At 47.0% G+C, this 25,000-nt stretch overlaps 1 protein-coding gene across 6 annotated transcripts in view; it reads left to right on the top strand.

Annotated features, from left to right (window-relative positions):
- Window positions 1-25,000, top strand: part of SYNJ1 (synaptojanin 1) — a 120,392-nt gene that overhangs the window by 47,139 nt on the left and 48,253 nt on the right. For all 6 annotated transcript variants that reach the window (XM_085860495.1, XM_085860499.1, XM_085860498.1 and 3 more), the window contains exons 3-7: window positions 20,642-20,728; window positions 21,081-21,363; window positions 24,091-24,316; window positions 24,416-24,499; window positions 24,590-24,651. In XM_085860495.1, the coding sequence (XP_085716621.1) occupies window positions 20,642-20,728; window positions 21,081-21,363; window positions 24,091-24,316; window positions 24,416-24,499; window positions 24,590-24,651 (742 nt within the window). The remainder of the gene's footprint in view (window positions 1-20,641; window positions 20,729-21,080; window positions 21,364-24,090; window positions 24,317-24,415; window positions 24,500-24,589; window positions 24,652-25,000) is intronic.

Here is a 25,000-nt window from a genome sequence, read left to right as displayed (position 1 = left end):
CATCCATGAACCTCTTCTTTGGCCTTCCTCTTCTCCTCCTACCTGGCGGCTCCATCCTCAGCATCCTTCTCCCGATATACTCCTCCCTCCTGTGCACATGTCCAAACCATCTCAATCTCGCCTCTCTCGCTTTGTCTCCAAACCGTCCTACCTGCGCTGTCCCTCTAATATACCCATTTCTTTTCCTGTCCATCCTCGTCACTCCCAACGAGAATCGCAGCATCTTTAACTCTGCCACCTCCAGCTCCGCTTCCTGTCTTTTTGTCAGCGCCACCGCCTCCAAACCATACAACATAGCTGGTCTCACTACCCTCTTATATACTTTCCCCTTCACTCTTGCAGCTACCCTTCTGTCACAAATCACTCCTGCAACTCTTCTCCACCCACTCCATACTGCGTGCACTCTCTTTTTCACTTCTCTACCACACTCTCCGTTACTTTGGACAGTTGATCTCAAGTATTTAAACCCATCCACCTTCCCCACCTCAACTCCTTGCAACCGCACCATACCACCTCCCTCCCTCTCATTTACACACATGTACTCAGTTTTACTCCAACTGACTATCATTCCCCTTCTTCTCTCCAGTGCGTACCTCCACCTCTCGAGGCTCGCTTCAGCCTGCTCCCTACTCTCCCTACAGATCATTATGTCATCCACGAACATCATAGTCCATGGAGACTCCTGTCTGATCTCGTCCGTAAACCTGTCCATCACCATTGCAAACAGGAAAAGGCTCAGAGTCGATCCTTGGTGCAATCCCACCTTTATCTTAAACCGGTCCTTCATTCCTACCGCACACCTCACCGCTGTCACACTGTCCTTATACATATTCTGCACCACCCTCACATACGTCTCTGCCACTCCCGACTTCCTCATACAATACCACAACTCCTCTCTTGGCACCCTACCATAAGCTTTCTCTCAATCCACAAACACACAATGCAACTCCTTCTGGACTTCCGTATACTTCTCCATCAACATTCTCAAAGCAAACATCGCATCAGTGGTGCTCTCTCCTGGCATAAAACCATATTGCTGCTCACAAATCGTCACCTCTCCTCTCAACCTAGCTTCCACTACTCTTTCCCACAACTTCATGGTGTGACTTAACAACTTTATCCCTCTGTAATTGCCACAGCTCTGCACATCACCCTTGTTCTTAAAAATCGGAACCAGTACACTTACTCTCCACTCCTCAGGCATCCTCTCACTTTCCAAGATTTTATTAAACAATCTGGTTAAAAACTCCAAGATGGCACCATCTCTCCTAAACACTTCCATGCCTCCACTGGTATATCATCTGGGCCAACCGCCTTTCCACTCTTCATCCTCTTCATAGCAGTCCTCACTTCATCCTTACTGATCCACCCCACTTCCTGATTTAGTATGTCCACCTCTTCCAACCTTCTCTCTCTCTCATTTTCTTCATTTTTCAGCTCCTCAAAGTACTCCATCCACCTTTTCAACACACTCTCCTTGCTTGTCAGCACGTTCCCATTTGCGTCCTTTATCATCCGAACCTGCAGCACATCCTTCCCAGCTCGGTCCCTCTGTCTGGCCAATCGGTACAAATCCTTTTCCCCTTCCTTTGTATCCAACTTCAGAGGTGCAAATTAACGGCCGCCCGGTCGCCAACGCCGCCTAACTTTTGTGCTGGGCGGGTACACAATACTGCCTTACCTTACACACATGTACCGGCTGCCCGGCTGGCAAATCACCGGTGATTCCTGTTATTTTGTACAATTTGTACTAACTTCTCTCCTAGTTTTCTCAACTCGAACTACTGTTTTTGTCCGCAGAAATCACCGGTAATTCTGCGGCGGCCAATTTGTCTGTTTTCATCTCATTCCAAATCACGCGTGATTGCGCGAGATTTGACGGTTTGGTGTGGTTTGGACGTATTTCTCATGCCCAGGTTGGTTAAATGAGTGAATTTGGGTGAATGAGTGAGTTTCATGGGTGAGGTGAGGTGAATGAGTGAGTTTGATGAGGCTTTGGGGTTAATGAGTGAGTTGGGTGAATGAGTGAGTTTGGGTGAGGTTGGGTGAATAAGAGAGTTTACATGTGATGTTGGGTGGACGCACAGTACCCCCACCATTGTCCATCACCCACAAACCCCCCATCGTCCATCAGCCACAACCACCCCATCACCCACAAAAATGCCCCCCCAGCACTACTCGCAACCCCCCTGCCCCCCCCATCACCCACACAAAAAAGGGCTCCCCCATCACCCACAACCTCCTTCTCCCTGCATCATCCCCCCACCCCCACCCCACTCATCAAACTCACTCATTCTGCAAACCTCCTCCATTAAACTCACTCATCCAACCAACCTCTCATCAAATTCATTCATCCAACCAACCTCATCCATCAAACTCACTCATCCAACCAACCTCACTCATCAAACTCACTCATGTGAGTCCAGTCATGCGCCGCTTAACGACGTTCCGGGCAACGACGGATCGCATATACGACGGATCTGCCAGCTCAAACAAAAAAAAATGTATGAAACATTCCTATCGCCGAGTGATGTAGCCGACGTAGTGCTGCGAGTCGTATGAAAATAGCACATACAATTATGTACGCTGTACAGTACATAATACTTGATAATGATAATAAACAACGATGTTGCTGGTTTATGTATTTACTATACTGTACTTTTTATCGTTATTTTAGAGTGTACTCTTTCTACTTGTAAAAAAAAAAAAAGTTTACTGTAAAACAGCATGCCGTGTCACGCAACATTGTTCTACTGTACATCTCGTGTTGTTTTGTTCGTCATGGACCTTCAGCGTACAAAATCCACTGCTGATATTGCCAGTAAGAGGTCACGTCGAGTGATTGACCTGGAAACCCTATAGCTATAACATATAGCCTAGGTGTCGAGGTTTGTGCAAGTACGATGTTCGAAAACGAAAATAGGCTATACCATATAGCCTAGGTGTCTAGGTTTGTGTAAGTACGATATTCGAAAACGAAAAAAAAAATGATGTTCGCACAACGACGACGTCGCTTAACGACGCGTTTCTCAGAACGTAACCCCGTCAAGTGGCACATGACTGTATATTGAAAATGTTTGAGATCTAATTTGTGACTTTTGTCTTTATTTTATCGGGCCGGTAACTTTTTCTAGTCACCGGCCCTGCTGGCCGCTGGATAAAAATGTTAATTTGCACCCCTGAACTTCTCATACAGCTCGCCATACTGTGGTGACCCCAGAATCCGAACGCCCCATTGTTTGAACAAATTGGAAGGAGAACAATTTTTTTCGAGAATATTTTGCCCTAAAAACCAAACACATTTTCGAAAACCGAACACAACGTGGCGTTCATGTTCAACGTGGCATCTCCCCCGCCTGTTCGACCCGCATCTTCGCGCTTTGTTCATTCAGTTCGTCGGTGGAAGTACTCGTGAAAGCATCTCTCATGTGTCGATCGTGTTTTCACCTTGATTTGTGCATTTTTTTTTTCAATTATCACTCTTGTGCATTCACCATGGCACCCAAGAAGAGCAGTGAAGCAAATAGGAATAAGAGGAAGTCCGTGAGAATGACAATTGAGTTGAAGAAAGAACTTATCGCGAAGCATGAGAGCAGTACGCGTGTGTCTGTCGCTACCATGTTCGAGCTGCCGAAATCGACCGTGTGTAGGATTCTGAAAAATAAAGAAGCGATAAAAGCGCGAAAACCCGTCATGAAGCGAACTCATTCAATGAACCCTCAAAAAAAAATGAAAAAAAAAAAACCCTCTGACTAATCGGCTTTAACTAACTCAACGTTTTTTTCGCGAGCATGGTAGTGACGTCATGCTGCGTCACCCAATCGCTTCACCTCTTGATTCTCTCCCGTGGAACCTTGCGGTGAAAACGGCACGTTTGTGTCTCCACAGAGTGTACTGGGATATAAAACACCATTTGGTGCTTCATGGTTAATTACATACCTCCACCAGGCTGAACAGTTTACGTTTTGGAACCCAATGGCCACTGATAGGCCGGAGCTGCATCCAGACCTGATGGAAAAAGCGACAACGCTCCTGCTCATCCCCCAGGCTTGGAAAAAGATTCATGACCCAGAAAAGGTCATTTACTCATCTTATTTTACCTTGAACATGGGTAATTTCAGTTGAAAGTGGGTTTTCTTGGGGTCCAGGAACGGATTAATTGACTTTCCATTATTTCTTATTGGGGAAAATAGTTTTGGAATCCGAACAGCCTCTTGGAATGAATTAAATTCTAATTCTGGGGGCACCACTGTCTGCCTTTTCCTTAGCCTTTGCCACCTTTCTCTTCGCCTTGCGCCGCCACTCCTTGTACTCCTGTCTACTTTCTTCATCTCTCTGGCTATCCCACTTCTTTTTCGCCAACCTCTTCTTCCTTATACTTTCCTGTACTTCCTCGTTCCACCACCAAGTCTCCTTATCCTTCCTCTGTCCAGATGTCACACCAAGTACCTTCCTAGCTATCTCCTTCACCACTTCTGCTGTAGTTGCCCAATCATCCCACACCTCTTTACCACCATCCAACACCTGTCTCACCTCCTCCCTAAATTTCACACAAGTCTTCCTCCTTCAGCTTCCACCATCTGGTCCTTGGTTCAGCCTTCACTCCCTACTTCAACCTCACCTCCAAAATCATCCTACAGACCACCAATCGATGCTGTCGAGCTCCACTCTTCCCTGCCACCACCTTACAGTCTCTAATCTTTTGGGTTGCATCTCCTGCTTAAGATGTAATCCACCTGTGTGTACTTTCCTCCACTCTTGTACGTCACCCTGTGTTCCTCCTTAAAATACGTATTTACCACCGCCATTTCCATTCTTTTTGCAAAATCTACCACCATTTGCCCTTCCACATTCCTCTCGTTGACACCGTTATATATATATATACTAGTGCGTGGCCGTACATGCAAAAAAAATATTAAAAAAAACCTTTCAAACCGCGTGCCAGAAACAACAACTACACAGGCCATTCCTTCGCTCTCGCGTGCCCGTACGTACGTGGCTGTACGTGCAAACAAAAAAAAAATTCAAACAACTACACAGGCCATTCCTTCGCTCTTGTAAACGACGACTGGATTGGGGCATTGTGTTTATATATAAATGCGCATAAGAAATCGAGAAATTATTAGAATACAGTAAGTCATCACTATCCAGAAGTCGTGCGTGCCCGTACGGAATGTTCACATGCATTCCACGAATTATCGCTTGCATTGAAGTAACAACTGCTGTGATACTTACACAGAGAGTTAATTACAATCCAAATTAAAATCAAGTTTACCTCCCTGTCTTTGCTTGCCATGACATTTGCTCAGGCCCGTAGCCAGGGCTCAGTATTAAGGGGGGCATATGAACTGGATGGGGGGGGGCACAATTATTATATTTAATTTTTTGATAACCCGGTATACTATTGTATTCATGCAGCATTGACACATCTATACTGAGGTTGCCGTCGCATACTAACAAAATTGATCTCGGCTAGATTTAATGTTCCGATGTTTTTGGCCTAAAATTATTCGAATGCAGGAGAGCCGCAACAAACTGGCACATTCACAATGCAAATATTCAATGATTAGACAATTGGCACCAATTCAGGTGCACTTATACAAGGTGTTGTGAAGAATTGGCATTAGAAAATTAATATACCAGAGATACAATGACTAAACGGGCGAGGTTGGCACCAGAATCGGTGCACTTTTAAATAAGATACAGTAGGCTATGACCTACGATCATCACGTTAAACTATCAACAGCAAATACAACCAGCCTGAAGATAGCACAAGGTCCGCATTTAAAGCAGTCAATTACACAGAGGTAAGGTTGTGTACAAAGCACTAGATATGGGATATGCAAAGCACCAAACACAAGATTTAACTTAAACATCAGAAGTACAAAGCAGCCGACCACAGCGGGTGCTGACCACAACCACAACCACACACGCATCACCAGCAGTCACACACACAATCTGAACTCCTCGTATAGTTTTTATACCACTGTACTCGCTGTCAGAAGAGCTGCAGGCGACGCGTCTCGGTGTGGAATCTTGTGAGGACCTTCTCCTTCCATTCATTCAGGCATTTACGTGTGAGGTCTCTCTCGAAGGCCAGCCGTACCAGTTGTGCCTTGCGTGCATGGCGCATGGACCGTCTATGGTCAGTGAAGACATTCCTCAATGTTGAGAATGAGTTTTCACACATGGCAGTGGATGCACCAAATGTTAGTCCAAGTCTCATAGCAGTCACTACACTTGGCATGGCTTCCGGCGTTTTGTGGTATGTTGAGAGGAGTTTTTGTGTTGTCCATCTGTCGTTTGGCTGCTTTTCTGTCTGTGAGCGAATAAACTGCTTTGCAACCACACACTCTGTTTCACTGATGGTTGACTTTGTTAATGTCATGATGTGCTGGAGCCAGTGGGGATCCAAAAACGTGCCATTTTCAGGATTCAAGGCAGCGAGTGAACGGGCGAGTTGTGTGTTGCGCTCACTGAAGCGCTGAGCGATCTCGCCAAGCACAGTGTCAATTGCGCTGTAAAAAACCCTCTGCAGTTCCGTCTTGTCATTGTCGTTGTTTTGTCCTGTAGTCTCCAAAACTACAAACTGTTCCAAGTTCTTATGCATTGTGCGTCTCCGTTTTGGTGGTGCAGGTGTAGAAGTGCGAGCATCGTTGGCCTTGTTCCACAGATCAGTGAACTCATCCTCAGAGCGGAGTTTCTTCACGCACTCTGTAGCACTCGCCACCAGTTCCAACCCCGTTAGCAAGTCCATGTCCTCTGCCTGCAAGAGTCTGTAAGGGCTATCTAACAACATCAGCAGTTTTTGTACAAAGATAGCAATGAACATGAAGGCAGGCCCAGAGACTTCCCGCAAAAGTCCAATAGCCTCCATCCTCATCTCTGCACCGTAGGCGCGCTCTGCATCAATCTCTGACGATAAGGATGTGATATCCTTAAAAGATCCTATGATCACAGAAACGGTGGCAAAATGTCCCATCCACCTTTGATCAAGAAGTCGTTTTAACCGCTCACCTTTATACTGTGCAGCAACAGTGGGCTTTCTGAAGAATTTGTAAGGCAACAACAAACCTCGAGGAAATCAGTGACAGCTTTCTCTGCTGCCAGTGCGTGGATAACTACCAGATGGAGTTGGTGATTTAAGCAGTGCACAGAGGGGATTTCTCTTTCCAATATCTCTTGCAATAACTTTTGCACCCCACCGTGCTTCCCAGCCATTACCGAAGCCCCGTCGTACACCTGACTTAATATTTTTGACGTGTCAAGTCCTGTTTTTGTCAGCTCTGCAATTATTAGGTCTGTAAATGTTTTTGCATCTCCAGCGTCGGCTGTAGCTTTTGTGAGTAGACGCTCTGTTGCTTCATTTGATGCCGATACAAAGCGAATGATGATTGATATGTTCTCACATTCAGTGGGGTCCCTCGTCCCATCCAGCTTGATGGTAAACCACGATGTGCCTACTTCTTCCACGATGGCATCCGTCACAACATTACTCAATGTGCCGATCAGTTCATTCTGCCTTTCCGGACTCGTATAGCTTGCGTTTCGTGGGATATGCTTTATTATTTCGGCGAGCTCGGTGTCTTTTTTGAGTGTGTAGTTTAAAAGCGAGAGGAAGAGCCCACTGTGCCCGTCTGATATATCTTCAAAATTATCAAGGCTCCCTCTAAAAGGTATCTGATTTTCGGCGAGAAATCCCACATCTATAAGAGCAGACACATAGTACCGGTTTTTATTTCGCTGGTCAGCATTGAGGAGTGTGGAAATCTCCTCACCACAATCGATGCACCTCTCATTCTCCTTCCACCTCAAAACACAAGTTAAATGTTCCTTTGAAGTTGCGTGTTTGTGAAACCCCCTGCCTTTCTCAACGGCATGTCTCCAATTCCGGTAGCCTCGCACTGTGAAAGTAGAGTCCACTGGGCCACGTGCGGTGTTAAACTTCCTACATGGATAGCAGAATGCTGCATCTGTCTGCACACTGTATTCCAGCCATTCATTAGTCTGGTACCACGAGGACACAAACGAGCGACTCTTGTTCTGCAACAGATGCCCAGGGTACAGCTGTAGAACAACTTGATTCGGTCTCTCACTTCCAAGATCATCGGAAAGCGGCTTGACAGTCACACCCGACCCCGAGGCCGCCGCCGAGCATGGAAACTCGGCTGCCTGCTCTGGGCCTCCAGCTGCAGGGCTGACGTTGCTGGCTTGGCCAGGTTGGCCAGCTTCTGTCGGTATTTCATCGACATGATCGTCTTTTCCTCCTCCTCCTCCAACTCCTCCCACAACATGTCTTTCGTCATCTTCTTCATTTTCGTCGGTTGCATTTTTTCCTTTTCTGAGCCATTTTCGTATATCCATCAACCACATCTTTTTCTCCTGCTGCAAGCTCGTGCTCTGTGATTCGTCCCTCGTGACTCGCGTCACTAATCTCGCGAGATTTGACGGTTGACGGTTTTATTTATTAAATGATCCATGCATCAAAAACAGGTTTTGTCTGCATAATTTCAAATGTAAGTACAATTGCAAATGCACATATTTTAAATTTTTATTATAAAATTACTTTTGTAACATGGAGGGTTGACGGGTTGTGAGGGTCATGTGGTGCACGTTCACTTCATCTTTAATAATGTAAATTTATGTCTTTTCCTTAATCATATTATCATATTATGACTATATTACATTTATACCTAACTTACAACCAATCAGGTAACCTGCTCAATCGGGTCTCCATATCGAATACGCTGATTGGCTATTCCTTAAAACTAAATGATCCACGATGTATATATAACCACCTACAACATCGACATTCGACACGAGGTCTTGGCTGCTGGCGTTGGTGCTTGCGTTATTATCTTTTATCTTGTGGTCTTGGACTGTATTGTCTTGCCAATTGCTTTTGGAGATGCGCTGGAAAGCGCACACTTATCTCTTGACTGTTATTCAAAGAAGGATATTATTAAAGAACAGTTTATCCAAGAAGGCCTTATTATTCACCATGTTGAACATCTGGAATAAGGGTTTCAGTTCACACAGGTGAACTCTTAAACAGCAAGGAGTTCACAGTGGGCGCTCATCCTTAAACACTAAGTTGTTCACAGGGTGCAACAGGGCATAAATGGGTGGCGTACAAGTGGGGGGGCACCAGATGCGCCATGGGGGGGCATTGCACCCAAATGCCCCCCCCTAGCGACGGGCCTGCACTTGCTGCCATTGACCATTGCCACTCCTATGCCACGGTGAGGCGACGGTAGGATTTGTAGGAGACCTGAAAGTACAGTGTCATTAGGTATTCCATGTTCGAATTGTTTTAGTTTTAAAATAGTTTAAAAAAAAATAGTTTGCAAAGCATACCACCAAATTGAGATGTATTTCGTTGGCAAGCATGTTGAGTAGAGCTGAATTCCTTAACACTTCCAAAGGCCACACCGTTTTGACACTTAGAAACAAAAAAGGCTGTGCACTTTTTTTGATAAATTATTTTGGAACAATTTTACTTCAATAAATAAATAAATAATCATAAAAATTGTCTGCATCTACACACCTTTATCTCGTTAGCACCTCTTCAGAAACAACATTGCTGAGGAAACGGCGCGTCCAGAAGTTAAGTCCTCACTGTCCAGAAGTTTGCATATCACAGTTACGATTATTCGCAATTTAGTTTTAATGGCCAATTATTCAATTCGCGCCAACGTATTTTGCTTTTTCTCAATGTCATCGCAAATAAAAACACAGAGAAAAGAAGAGAAAAAAAACGAAAAAAAAACGTATGTTCAAACCCCCCCCCCCCAAAAAAAAATTACCTTTCCAACAAAGACACAGGCCGTTCCTTCACTCTCGTAAACGATGACTGGATTGGGGCATTGTGTTTATCTATAAATGCGCATAAGAAATCGAGAAATTATTAGAATACAGTGTCATCACTATCCGGTAGTCCGTACGTAACCCGTAATGGGGAACGCGGCTGAGGATCTCTTCCCCAACAGCCACGCCGACGCAGCAACATGTCCTGTGATAGGTAACTAAATGGCGCATCGGCTACGCCTATGCAGGAACGTGTCCTGTCACTGGTTGGTAAATAAATGGCCATAACTTGGGAAGCACTTGTCTGATTAATATCAAACCTTGAAAAGGCACATACTCAGGTCCCCAGCAATATACCTGGCAAGTTTCAATTAGATCGGACCAGTGGTTGTCGAGAAACAGCGGTCACAGACGCGCACACAGATTGCTGGAATTATAGATACTACTGCATGCCCGTACATGCGTGGCTCTACATGCGTGGCCGTACATGCAAAAAAAAAGCTTTCAAACCTCGTGCCAGAAACAACAACCACACAGGCCGTTCCTGCGCTCTCGCGTGCCCGTACGTACATGCCCATTGGTGCGGGCCCGTACGTGCGTGACTGTACGTGCAAAAAAAAACTGGATTGGGGCATTGTTTCAATTATATCAGACCAACCGTATTGTTACGAATTTCGCCCGCCTGGCGTGCGATCGGCCATGTAACTCAAATTGCGACGCGTCGCCCACCGGAACGGACAATTCAGTCGTGACCCTCTTGGAACTACCGCCAAGGAGCTAGCCACGGGTGGGGGTTTAACCTCACCACAACCCAGTCCGCATTCTACCCGCGCGAAATGGCGTGAATCGCCGAATGTCGATATACCTAAGTACCCGCGCGAGTAGTGTACCGAGAAGTTGTACCACGCCGCAGGTCGGCTCCAGACACGAACCGCTTAAGCGGCTCGTTCCATGCTTAGGGGATAACCGAGCGGAGTTATCACCAACCCCGACGGTTCAGATTACTTACTGGGTGTCTAAACCCACTACCAATCCCTTACGTGCAGCAAGATGGAAATTTCAACCAGAGGAAAGGACGCAACGAAACGGGAAACAGTTTGACAAGCACTTTTAATTCGCACGCAGACAAGCACGTATTTTACAATCGTACAAAAATGCAGGTACACAGTCAAAGCAAGAACAATACGCGGAGTTAAAACCAAATAAAGCAATGTACAAGCACTTGTACGGGTTTACTTAATAGAGTGGCGCCACACACACACATTTAAACCAAAAGCAAAGAAAATACAAGCCACCCTCACAGGCAAGGAGGCAGACAGGTCCGTGGACCAAATGAACGTGGGACCTAGGTGATCGGCCAGGTCCACGAGACTGAAGGGGTCTTACCCGCGCCCTCGTGGCACAATGACGGGCTAGCCGCATTGTCCGCATAACGCGCATGACTCCGTGCCCCTGGTATGGTCGGTGAGCTCCTTTGGCGTGCGTTGCGCAGGTACGTGTTGGTCGGCACCACGGTTGGGTTGGGGAACGGACGGGGTTACCGGCACTATCTCAACGCAGATGGGGGGGGGGGGGGGTTGTTGATGCCCGGGGTCAGGAGAGGGGAATGGCGGACGCTCCTCCCGCTAGCGGGGTCTCGTGACCGCACCGACTCTGCGAACTCTCGCCCCTGAGTCCTCCTCCGCGTCCCCGCCTCACTCCGCGACTCGTCCCTCGATCCGGCAACGACAACCTCCACGATGACCTTCGTCTTGACTTGACCAGCCCAGCCAGCACAGCACCGCACAGCTCAGTACAACCCAACACAACACTCGGCACGACGCCCCAACTCGACACACGCAAGTCGCCTTGTGCTCGCGTCTCTATAGACTGGAGGAGGAGCATGTATGCTAATTCGTGGATCAAAACTCACTTGGAAGCGGGGCCACGCCACCCAACGTTCAGCCATTGGTCGGGCAAAAGGGGGCGTGAGCCTCTCCTGATCCGAATTTCCTCTCCCGTAAAGGCATCCATTTGTACTCGCGGCTCGACGCGTTCGGCAACAATTACCGAACGGGCCCTGGACAGCACGATGTTCGGTGTTGACTGGTGGTGTGGTTGATGGTTGTGGAAGGAGAAAGGCGAAGGTGGTGGGGTGTTTGCTGTGGTGGTTTGGTTGTTGGCGGGTGTCGTTTGGGAATGGCGGTGAAGCGATGTTTGCGGGATGGAGTTGTGGAGGTAAAGAGGCGAAGGTGGTGGTGTTTGAGTTGTTGGCGGCTTAATGGTCCAAAATAACGATAGAGAAAGAAAAATGGCTAACTCAAAGCGTCACAGCCCAGATGAATCGTACATATTCCCTCTAAACAACTGGTGTGGACTAACTACACATGAACTTATCTATATATCTAACCTGAGGACCTTTCTGGTGTTTTGCAAATTTCCACAGCCGAAACAGTATCATAAATGGCCATAACTTGGGAAACACTTGGGAAGCAGCTGAAACGGATGAAGAAGAACGATATCAAACTTTGAAAAGGCACATACTCAGGTCCCAGCGTCAATTGTGACATCATATCAAAAAAAGACTAAGCATTGTGACGTCATTCGTGATGTCATAGCACCGTGTCCTATCATTGGTTGACAGATAAATGGCCGTAACTTGTATTGGGAACCGCTTGTCCGATTAATATCAAACCTTGAAAAGGCACATCCTTAGGTCCTCGGCAATATTCCTAGCAAGTTTCAATGAGATCGGACCAGTGGTTGTCGAGAAACGGCGGTCGCAGACAGACGGACACAGACAGACAGACAGACAGACACAGAGATTTCTGGAATTGTATATATATATATATATATATATATATATATATATATATATATATACACACACACACACACACACACACACACACACACACACACACACACACACACACACACACACACACACACACACACACACACACACACACACACAGTGTTCAAAAAGTATCCAACCTTAATTTTTCGTGCGTAAACAAATGAAGTTGGGAGGCGTGGTTTGGTGCACGTATGAGGCGATCATAATCCGTTTGCGTAAATATTTTCCCGCCTGCAGAAGCTGTCAGTCGCCGACAGACCGCCGATGAGTGAGGAAGTGTAAGTGAGCGCCGTCGGATTTTCGTTTTTGACAAAATGACGGATCACTGTGGTCTCATCGCCAGTGATCACTGTGTTGAAGTTGGGATCGCTGTTCACAGTCTCCAGCATGTCCTGTGCGATCTCCAAACGGAGTTGCTTCTGCTCGATCATTAGCAGCTTTGGCAAGTACTTCGCTGAGATTCTCCTTGAGCCCAAATCCTCAGTCACAATGGAATGCACGGATCCAATGCTGACGCCCTTCATCTGCAAGTTCTCTGATCGTGATTCGACGATCCTGCATCAGCGACGTCCTCACTTGGTCAATGACTATCTCGTTTCGGGATGTTGAGGGCCTACCAGAACGTGCTTCACTTTCCACTGATGTGCGACCATCTTTGAAGCGGTTGTACCGCTCTTTTATCTGTGTGGTGCCCATTGCTTCGTTCCCGAAGGCCTGTTGAATCTTGCGGATCGTTTCCACTTGGGAATCGCCAAGCTTTACACAAAATTTGATGCAGTAGCGTTCAAGTTTTTCCGTCATTTTGTCAAAACCGAAAATCCGATGGCGCTCACTTACACTTCCTCACTCATCGGCGGTCTGTCGGCGACTGACAGCTTCTGCAGGTGGGAAAATATTCACGCATACGGATTCGGATCGCCTTCATACGTGCACCAAACCACGCCTCCCTCGCTTCATTTGTTGACGCACGAAAAATTAAGGTTGGATACTTTTTGAACACGCCTCATATATATATATATATATATATATATATATATATATATATATATATATATATATATATATATATATATATATATATATATATATATATTTATGTATGTGTGTGTATGTGTAGGTATGTGTGTATATTGTTGCGGATTTCGCGCCCGCCGGCGTGCGACGGCCACGTAACTCGAATCGCGGCACGTCGCCCACCGGACGGACAATCCAGTCGTGACCCTCTCGGACTAACGCCGGGAACCAGTCACGGGTGGACCTTTCGGTCTCACCGCGATCGAGCCAATCAGCCCCCGCGTGGGATAGGGTTGCTCGCCAAATTCGAACTACCTAAGTACCCACGCGGAGGGTAGACCGGGCGATCGCACCTCGCCGCAGGTCGACTTCGGACACGGGCCACTTAAGCGACCCGTTCCGTACTATCAGAATAACCGAGCGGTGTTATCGTCGACCTCGACGGTTCGATTAATTATCGGGCGTATTCAGCCCACTACCAACCCTTTACGTGAAGCAAGATGGGGATTCAATGGAGGAAAAGACGAAGCGAAGCGGGAGAACAGTTCAACAATAAAGCACATTTATTCGCGACGAACGGAAAGCACACAAATACAATTCCACCAAATGCACACAAAAAAAGAAAACACAATTCCATTTACACAAAAAGCAAACATAAAAGTGAAAACACAGTGCAGAGCTAATACCGACTACCGAGCACACGGCAACACTTATACAATTCTACTTCACAGACGGCGCCGACAACACATACCCAAAACCAAGGAAAAGAAATCCCCCAAGAATGGGGTAGGCCTGAGGCCGAGACCGGGTCGGGCCTACCCGTCTGGTGATGAGACGCGGAGCGGCGATGGCCCCGCAACCCGCGGGCCTCGTGGACAGTGCCTGGCAGGGGGTGGGAACGGGGCCCCCTTGGTCGCACTATCTCAGCGCGGGGGGAAACAGGAGGGGGTTGCTGATGCTCGGGGTATAGAGGATCTTTATTATATGCGACGAGCGTCTCCACCTCGGCCAGGTCGCGCTGTCGGCCTCCCTCGGGTGCAACTTCCTGCACGACGCGAGCACCCCCTCGTCTGGTGTCGCCGCCTTTCCACAGCTCCGTCCCCTCCGTTCCGACTCCAACGCACACGACGAGCAGCTCCACCGCCCGCGAAGTCTTGACCCTCTGCTTCCGACTCTCCTCTTCTTGACTCTCCGACCTCGTTCTGCTGACTCTCTCGTTCCCGTTTGCGACTCTCCTCTTCTTGACTCTCCGACCTCGTTCCCGACTCTCTTCTGACTCCTTTGCGACTCTCGAACACCGTCCTTTTATCCCCCCGTAACTTCGCCTTTGACCCCCTCCCTTTGACCTTTCACCTCGCTCCCCATTGGCCCGAGAAAAAGTGGGCGTGAAGGCTTTTTGATCCACAAATTTGCATATATCGATCGCCCTGGGGGCGGGGCCAATTCGCCCCTCGCTCACCGATTGGACGGCAAAAAGTGGGCGTGTGTCGTTTTTGATCCGTTTTTGAAGCACAAAATCCGTGATTTTGTACACGCTGTTCAACGTGCGCCCTACACGAGTCCAGCATCGGTGCCCATGAGTGGCGCGAGATGACGGTGATGCGATGGTGGCGAGTTGTGACGGTAAAGGTCGTGGCGGTTGTGGTGAAGCGGCGTTGTGGTTGGTGGTTGTTGTTGTGGTTGTGATCATGGCGGTTGGTCCAAAATAAAGATAGTAAAAGAAAAACGGCTATCCTGAAGAGTCGCAGCACGTATAAATGACATGTATTCCCACTAGACAACGGGTTTGGGCCTAACTACACATGCACTTACCGAGATACCTCACCTAAGGGACCTGAATGGTGGTTTGCGAATTTGGTAACCACAACAATATGTATATATATATATATATATATATATATATATATATATATATATATATATATATATATATATTGTTGCGGAAATGGCCCTTCGTGTGTTATTTAATATCGGATTAGCCCAGATCCCCCCTTAAATGCATGTTTAGCCAGGTTGTTCGGTAATTGGACGTTACATGTGTGTCGTGAGGTGTGGCAGGCTGTCCAGTACAGTGGTGTACCAGGAGACGCCTTGCTTCGTTTTCCTTCCCTTCTCCGAACTAGCCCCGCCCAGCGCTCAGTGTCGGTCGGCGAGACGTGTCGGCAGCCGATTGGTGGAGGGCAGCTGCAATCTCGAGCGATGGACCAATCACGGGTCCCCGGGGGAGTGTACAGAGCGAGCGCCGGGAAGGCAAAGGAGTAACTGCCTGAGTGTCGAGTCGCGATCGGCTGTAAAAATAAACTGGCTGCTTTTGTGAGTCTGGGATCGGCTTTCGTGAGAAGAGCGAGCCCCAGGAATGCAGGAGGAACTGCATGAGGGGAGTCGGCGATTGACTTTTATGAGGAGGTCATCGACAGGTTCATCCGGAGTCCAGTGATGGAGCCTGTGACTGTCCCTACTCACGGCACGGCTCGACATGTCTTGTAATCCCATCGATCCACCTGCGTAGCCCAACACCCCGATTTGGCCTCGTCTGGTGAGCAGGCCAGGCCTGGATTTGTATGCTGGACCTTGTGAAAAGCCAGCTGGAGCACACCGTGGATCTTCCGCTCTTGTGCCGTCGACCTTATGGGGGCTGAACGCGCTGAGGCTGGTGCCTGAGCAGTGCGACAAAAGGACTACGCCGCCATCTTGCCACGCGGCGTGTTCGAGCTTGGGCGCTCGAATCCGTTGACATCAGCTTCTCATGAGCCGCATTCGTGCCTTTGACACTTTTCCTCTCGTCCATGAGGCATCACCAAGTACTCTGTGTCTTATCTGCATGTTGTCCAGGCCTAAGGTTTATCTCGCTAGGGTTCCCTTCGAAACCCGTAATCCATAGCTCCCTAGTTAAGAGTGGGGTATAGATTAATTATAACGTTCGTGAATATTTTGCTTGTGTCGTGTTCTCCGATGTGTCCCCAATATATCCGGCTGATTCATATGAAAGTTGCCGCATTGAGTTTATTCGTGCCGTGCTGAGGAACAATTCGCTCGATTTGTATTTAAAACCAAAATGGTTACGGACTGGCAGACTTCGCTCGGTCTCTGACAAACCCAGTCTGTAATCGGGGTCTATTTCCCCAACTGGCAAGGCACAGGTGTACTTTGGTATCGTGATCTGAGGCGCAAACCCGAGACCTGAGCTGAACCAGCCGGCGTTATAACCCCTGAGACGGCGGTGCTGATAAGTGACGCCGAATCTTCAACATTTGGCTGTCAAGGGTGGGGTGAGAACTCCGCCACCACCCGATCTATAACAATATATGCGTATATGTATATGTATATATATGTATATATATATATATATATATATATATATATGTATATATATATATATATATATATATATATATATATATATATATATATATATATATATATATTGTTGCGGTTGAGGAAATTTGCTCTGTAAGTACATGTGTAGTTCGCCCAAGCCCGTTGTTTAGAGGGAATAAATGTGATTCATTTGGGCTGCGACCCTTTGAGATAGCCGTTTTTCTGTTCTATCTTTATTTTGAACCAACCACATCTCAACCGCCATCACACAACAACCACTAACCACAACGCCGCTTCACAACAACAACGCCAACAGCCACGATCTTTACCTTCACAACTCGCTCCCGCAAACATCGCATCACCGCCATTCCAAACGGCACCATGGCCATAAACCACCACCTTAAACCCTCCACCACCTTCACCTCTCCTTCTGCGGCCATTCCCGCACCACTTGTGAACACCGAGCGTCGGGCTGTCCTGGGCTCGTACAAGGTGCGTGCCGAACCACGAGTGCAAAATGCAGCCTTTCCGAGGAGAATTCGGATCAGGAATGCTACACGCCCACTTCTGATCCGTCCAATCAGTAAGCGCAGGGCGGTTTGGCCCCGCCTCCAGGCGCGTCGGTGTAGAATAAAGATATGCAAATTCTCGGATCAGGGGAGACTCACGCCCCTTTTCCTCCGTCCAATGGGCGAGCGTGGCTCCACCCCCGAGCTCGTTCTGATCCAGAAATTTGCATATGGGTTCTCCAGCCGTCCTATAAAGCGCCGAGCGCGGGGCGAATCGGGGAAGAGTGAGTCTGGAGAGGTCGGAGAGCCGAGTGGAGCTTGGAGTCTGTCGGGGTTCGGAGTCTGTCGGGGAGCTGCAGAGAGAGGAAGCTTGGAGCCCAGAGTGGAGTCGGGAGGTGAGGGCGTACAGGTGGTTTTCTGCAGTCGGCTGAGGAGAATGGGGGGAGAGACAGAGTAGCTCGGGTCCGAGGCAAGGAAGACGGCGGTCGGCGACGAGCTCGCGGTGGAATCGCTCGTCGCGGGACTCAAGAAAGCCAGCTATCCTCTTTCCCCAGAGCATCAACAATTCCCCCCCCCCTTTTTCCCCCCGCGCTGACATAGTGTGAAAAGGGGGCCCCGTTCTCACCCCACTCCAAGCCGTGCCAACGAAACCCGCGAAGGAGCACGAAGTCGGGGCACCGCCGCGCCGCCACATTTGCGGCCCATCACAAAGACACGGGTAGGATCCACCCGTTCTCGCGGACCTGACCGCTCTTTCAGGTCCCGCGCAAATATTGGCCCACAGGCCCCGTCTGCCCCCTTGTCTATGAGGGTGGCCCTTTTCTTTTGCTTTTGAGTAAATGTGTTGGCGCCGTCTGTAAAGTAAAACTGTGTAAGTGTTGCGTGTGCTCGCATAGTCGGTTGTAGATCTGCATTGTTGTGTTTCTTTTGTTACATCTGCTTTTGGTGCATAATTGTTGTAATTGTATATGTGTGCTCTCCGTATGCCGCGGAATAAATGTGCATCATGTTGAACTGTTTTCCCGTTTCGCTTCATCTTTTCTTTAATTGAATCTCCATCTTGCTTCACGTAAAGGGTTGGGAGTGGGCTTAATACGCCCGATAATTAATCGGAACCGTCGAGGCCGACGATAACACCGCTCGGTTATCCCGATAGTACGGAACGGGTCGCTTAAGTGGCCCGTGTCCGGAGTCGACCTGCGGCGAGGTGCGATCGCCCGGTCTACCCTCCGCGTGGGTACTTAGGTAGGTCGAGTTTGGCGAACAACCCTATCCCACGCGGGGGGGGGGGGGCGATTGGCACGATCGTGGTGAGCCCGAAAGGCCCACCCGTGACTAGCTCCTGGCGTTAGTCCGAGAGGGTCACGACAGAATTGTCCATCCGGTGGGCGACATGCCATGATTCGAGTTACGTGGCCGTTCGCACGCCGGCGGGCGCGAATTCGCAACAAAAAAAAAATATATATATATATATATATATATATATATATATATATATATATATATATATATATATATGTAGTCCTGCACCTTGGTGGAGGACTGTCCAATGGAGATTGGGGGAGTGCTCGTCACACTCCACATGTTTCGATTTACCCGCCGATCACACCATGTGCCTCTGGTTGAATGATTTGCATTTGCGGGAACAATCGTCTGGTTGGCAAACGGATGGTTGTTCTATGCGGATTATGCGGTTTTACCATTCAAGACATAATCCCTGGTGATGCTCACCATAACAGTCGTGTGTGTGTGTGTGTGTGTGTGTGTGTGTGTGTGTGTGTGTGTGTGTGCGTGTGTGCGTGTGTGCGTGTGTGCGTGTGTGCGTGTGTGCGTGTGTGCGTGTGTGCGTGTGTGCGTGTGTGCGTGTGTGTGTGTGTGTGTGTGTGTGTTATCGGTGGCTTCTTTGTGACATCAATGTATACGTTGAATGCTTTATCCGATCAGTATGACAATTTCAGGGTAATTTCAGGCTAAACTGTATGGGAGGAAAAAAATTGATGACACCGGTCATGTGGTTTCGCAGTCATATTTCATAAACATGAAAACCTTCAAAAATCATCTTCAGAAACAGTTGAACAGATCGATATGAAACTTTACAGGTATCGCCTTTCCATGACGAAAAAAGTTTTCCACCTGATGTCATAGGTCACATGGTTTGGCAGCTATGATATTCTTTTTGTATGAAGAATAAACCTTTAAGAATCTCTTTTCTCCAGAACGGCTTGACAGATCGATGAAACACTTCACCCACAAGCCTTGGAGCTACCAGTGTTCACTAATTAATTAATGGGTCACATGGGCTGGCAGCCATATTCGATTGAACGAAAATCTTTAATAAAATTATTTCTCTTGAACCGCTTCATCAATCAACGGGAAACGTCAGTTATGATCTCGTAGTTATTGGGAATGTACATCTTAAATTTAAACCTGATCGGACGCATGCTCTGGCAGCGAGAATGATTTAATATTATGAAGCTGGGTTCATGGATTTAAATCATACTTGGTACAAGTATGTTTCATATGTGGGCGGAGGCATATCCAGCGATGTCGAAGAGTGCCCTTTTAGTTTTGTTACTCTTTTATGGCCGAAATCCCTGCTGGGAAAAGCTCACCCAGCCAGGTAGTGCCGGGAACCTCCCCCCCCACCTCCCCCTGGGTTTATTTTAAAGCCTCCCTGTTTAGTTTGGGCTTTTGAAATATCACTCTCCATTATTGTCTGCTGTCAGCCTGGTGTTGGCATAGTGGTTAAGGTAGCGGCTTGGGACCCATAAGGTCCTGAGTTCAAGCCCCGTTGGCCGCTTGATACACACCAGGAGGTTGACTCAGCCTGTCATCCTTCCGAGGTCGGCGAAGTGAGTATCAGTGTACTGGGCCCGGTGTATACCCCGGTTAGAATAGGTGTACCATATCCCTGTGTCATAAGAGGCGACCAGGGTTGCGTCAGGAAGGGCATCCGGCGTAAAACTTGTGCCAAATCATTATGCGGATCATCACGGATGATCCGCTGTGGCGACCCCTAATGGGAGCAGCCGAAAGAGGAAGAAGATTATTGTCTGCTGTAGTTTGGTTGCCATGTTATTTGAGAAGGTTTCATTTGTTTGCTTATATATATATATATATATATATATATATTTTTTTTTTTTTTGGGGTGCAGCACCAGCAGAGCGTGAAGCAGTCAAAGGCCAGTACACCCGTACTCTGGATGCACATGCATGTCTCGGTGTTTTGCGACTGAACACGGGTGAGGTTGCGGGAATGGACTTCAACAACATTTGTACGTGTATTGATATGTTTGATTTGCTGAACTGGGCCTTATGGTCTTCATTCAGGTCTGCTTTTTCTTCCCTTTCCTCTTTTTTCCTGTTTGTTTTCCTCACTGTCCCATGGTTGGTACGTTGCCCCCCTCCACCACCACCTGTCGAATTTCACTCTTTGACAAGGCTCTCTTGTGTGGAATGAATAGATAAACAGGTTGCTTTCGCTTCTCATTCTAGCATTGATCCTATGTTATCTGAGAAGGTTATATGTTATGGAAGAGCGAAAATGTGCATAACATTGCTGACTCCTTCCTCGGTATCCTTTGATAATTTTAGATGGTGCAGGACCGCAGTACTTGGTGCTTGTGACAGGCTGTACATCAGTGGGAAAGCTTCTCGACTCTGATGTCCTCCGTATCAGTTCCGTAGACCTGCTTCCATTAAGGTGGACAACATCGGGAACCGATAGCCTGGACGAGCGAGCAAACGAGATTCGCCGTCTGCTGGCTTCCGGGACGTTCTACTTCACCACAGCTTCTGGGGGCGTTCCGCCCTTTGACTTGAGCCTTTGCATGCAGTGGCAGAGACAAGGTGTAGGGCAGGACAACCGCTTTTTCTGGTGCGAAAACTGCTCAATTGGTGTTCTTCAGTACCATTAGAACAACTACTTAGTTTGGTCTTTATGAACCTGTGAAGTCATTACCAAACAAGTTATTTGATGTGGAATCTGTGTATATTGTCTAAACATTTTGGGGAGGATGAGGTGGGGATTTTGTATTCATCTCAGATAGAATTTGGTATTTTAGTTGCCCTAAGGGCATCGAGTATCTGCATTTTTGTTAAAAAAAATATCCTAATTCCATGATAGAACTAGCCATCTGGCACGAGAATAATGATTCGAGAATAAAATAGTTACTTATCCGCTGCGAACGTTTGCAAATCTTGCCTTTCATCGGAACAAAAGAGATGGCAAGGCCCAAAGCGTGAGCGTTTTCTGATTTTACGGCAGATAAGTTTCACCTCGTTTTGGTGCCCAATTGTTCTGAGGGCATTGATGGTGCTCAATTTGTCCACAAAGTGTGGACTAACAAATGTAGACCTGACTCGGTCATTAGCAATCCAGCTCTGTTTTTATTGATTGCTTTTTTTTATGCCTCCGCTGACAGTCGCAGGAGGAGGCATTATATTTTTGGGTTGTACGTCTGTCTGTGCTAGTTTTCTCTTTTATGTGTAACCACTTATCCGATTGACGCAAATTTTTCACCATAGGTGCGATTACTCATGTAGAATGTTTTGATGATAATTATGACGTCATAGGTCACATGGTGTCAGCCATATTGGAAAAAAGGAGAAAAAAACTTTGGACCTCTGTATTTCCGAAACTGCTCCATGGACAAAATTTAAACTTGGCACATGTCGAGTACTGCACATGGGAAATAAGTGATTTCTTTTTGATGATGTCATAGGCGGCTTTGTTACGACGTCATAATTGCATATGGAAAACGCTTTATCCAATCAGTATGAAATTTTTTGAAGGTCATCTCGAGCTAAATTGTATAGGGAGAAAATTTGATGACGTCATCATCGGTCATGTGGTTTGGCAGCCATATATTAATGAGGGCGGAGGCATATCTGGCGATGTCATGACATCCAGTAAGGCCCTTGTGGTTTTATTGATGGTTTGCTCGTGGATCGGTGAACCTTCTGATTTATGGAACTTTCATCAAGAATCAAAATCCTCTCAAATGTTTCTTTAAGTTTGATTTGATGTTTTTGTCCTCCCACTTGGCTGCCCCAGTATTTAACTACTGCAATAGAACCTGTATTTTGTGAACCGATTTGTGATTGAGGAATTCATAAAATTTGCCATCTCATGGTGGTCGTATGGCAGCTTAGCTGCTGGGGTAGCTATCATTTCTTGAAGCGCGACTGTCGCTGATGCAGTGCCCCTCTACCAGTACACACACTGGAACTGGTACTCATTTCGCCGACCTCGGAAGGATGACTGGCTGAGTCAACCCCCCTGGTGTATTAATTCAGCAGGCGACGGGGCTTGAACTCAGGACCCTAGGATCCCAAGCCGCCACCCTAACCACTGAGCCAACACCAGGCTTTGCTATCTCTTAATTGCAACAGGCTGATTTGCCAAGTGCTATGAAAAAAGAAAGGTTATTTCTAAAAGAGACATGCAATTTTGACCACATGATAAATATATCACAATTTAATGAATTTCTGAATCTTTGTGGAAGCACGTGTATGAGTCAAGGAATACTTTTAAGTTTGGAGTCATTAATATTGACCAATCCTGATCGGTATTTCGAAGGCTTATGACTGTGTTGTGTTTACTTGACGGTAGCCATTTTGAGATTGGAACAGTGGATGAAATTGACAGAACATTGACAGAGGTACGCGAACTGCCAGAAGTAAGAAGCACCTGACATTACGAGCTTTAACCCTTCGTGGGAGCAAAAGAATGTACACTCAGATGAAGGGCTAATTCCAGAACTGCCAGCTTCTTCCTGCTTTCCATGTCCGTTAGCATACCTCATTCAGCTTTTTCTTCTTTTCGTTTGTATCTTGCACAAGGCTGCGTAAGGTAGCTTCATTGGCTGAGGGCATGGCTGTGCTGCTCATGCCCTCTTCTTTTTTGCTAGTTTTCTAACCAGGTGAGTACCCTCTCCTGGTTCGGGCAGAAATTTGGAATTTGTTAATCTTGCCTGCAATAGCTTGCCTACTCTTTGTGACGGATACCGTGAGATATTTAATGTCCACCAACAAATGCTGGCAGATTGGACCCCTGTTTAACGTCCATCCAAGGGACGGCACACACATTGATGAATTTCCTTACCTGTGAAACACCGGGATGACAGTTTACAGCTTTCAGGATTCAATCCCAGGCTAGGTGAGTGTGTGCTCCTCTCGGCCATCCTTCCAACTTGATGTTGGAACTGAAGATTTGACATTACAAATGAAGCGATTTGTGTTCAAGATTAGCCAAGTTGACTAGTTTGCCTCTTTTTGGAGTCTATCATGTTTGTTCTGTTTAAGTTGATGCGATTCTAAGCTGATCACTTGCATAGTAAAATATTGAAAGTAGCAAGCGCTTCTGTATGCATACTCTGATGCAAGTGCGCTGGTTGAATATTGAGAGAGGCAAGGAGTGTTTTTTGTGAAATAATGTTTTTTTTTTTCAGGTTTTTCTTCAAATTGTTTTTTGTTATTCTGTTGAAGGACTACAGTATAATCTGCATGATTTTATTAATTGAATCGATCCATGTTTGTAAAATGAACCTTAATTTTATTTGCTGCCACCCCACCCATCTTTGACACATCTATAATTTCCTAGGAACAAGAGCTTGCATGTGGCACTGCAGCAAGCGAGCATAGATTGCACTGTCTGGCTCGTGCGTGCTGTATGTGGCGGTGTCGAGGTGCGTACGATCTATGCTGCGCACCGACAGGCTAAGGCGTGCCTGATAGGCAGGCTGGCTCGGGGTCGAGCTGGCACGCGCTTCAATGTGCGAGGTGTCAATGATGACGGGCATGCTGCTAACTTTGTCGAGACTGAGCAGGCGAGTTTGCAAAAATTTGGATGCTTAGAACAAGTGGAACATTCCAAATGATAGGAATGTAACTTCTTTTTGTTTCAATGTACCCTATGTGTGCCACAGATCATTATATTGGATGACTGTATCTCAGCGTTCCTTCAAATCCGAGGCTCTATCCCACTGTTCTGGGAACAGCCTGGCTTGCAGGTTGGTTCTTGGCAGGTTTCTGTCAACATGGTTGAAAATTATTGAGTAAGGCCTAAAGGTGGGTAAGTGAGCATACTGCTGTGTTTGCAGGTCGGCTCACACCGCGTGAAGATGTCACGAGGTTACGAGAGCAATGCTCCAGCTTTTGACAGGTGATTAAAACGTTAGAATTATCGCAATTTGGTTGAATCGCCAGATCAAGCTTGCAATGCATTGCCTAATGGTGAACTCCTGTAATCCAAAATGAAATGTAGTTTTTGTGAGTTGTATGTACACCTTGCTGGTCTTTAAAAGTGCAAAGAATTATATGGACCCATTCCATTTCATCCTTGTTAGCCCATCCACCCACACAGCAGAAGATGGGGTTTTGCAATCGCCTCAATGTCTCTGCCTCTTTCTTTGTCTGTCTGTCTTGGGCAAATCATTTTTACCATTTGAACTTTTGTCATAAAATTTTCAATAAACCTTGATAATGAGTAGATGGGGAACACTCATTAATAA

Source organism: Eptatretus burgeri, chromosome 16 (assembly GCF_056783735.1).
Source record: "Eptatretus burgeri isolate ZD-2024b chromosome 16, Ebu_testis_v1, whole genome shotgun sequence".
Classification (NCBI taxonomy): domain Eukaryota; kingdom Metazoa; phylum Chordata; class Myxini; order Myxiniformes; family Myxinidae; genus Eptatretus; species Eptatretus burgeri.
The sequence above is the reverse complement of the archived record's forward strand: the minus strand, read 5'-3'. Positions and strand labels throughout refer to the sequence as shown.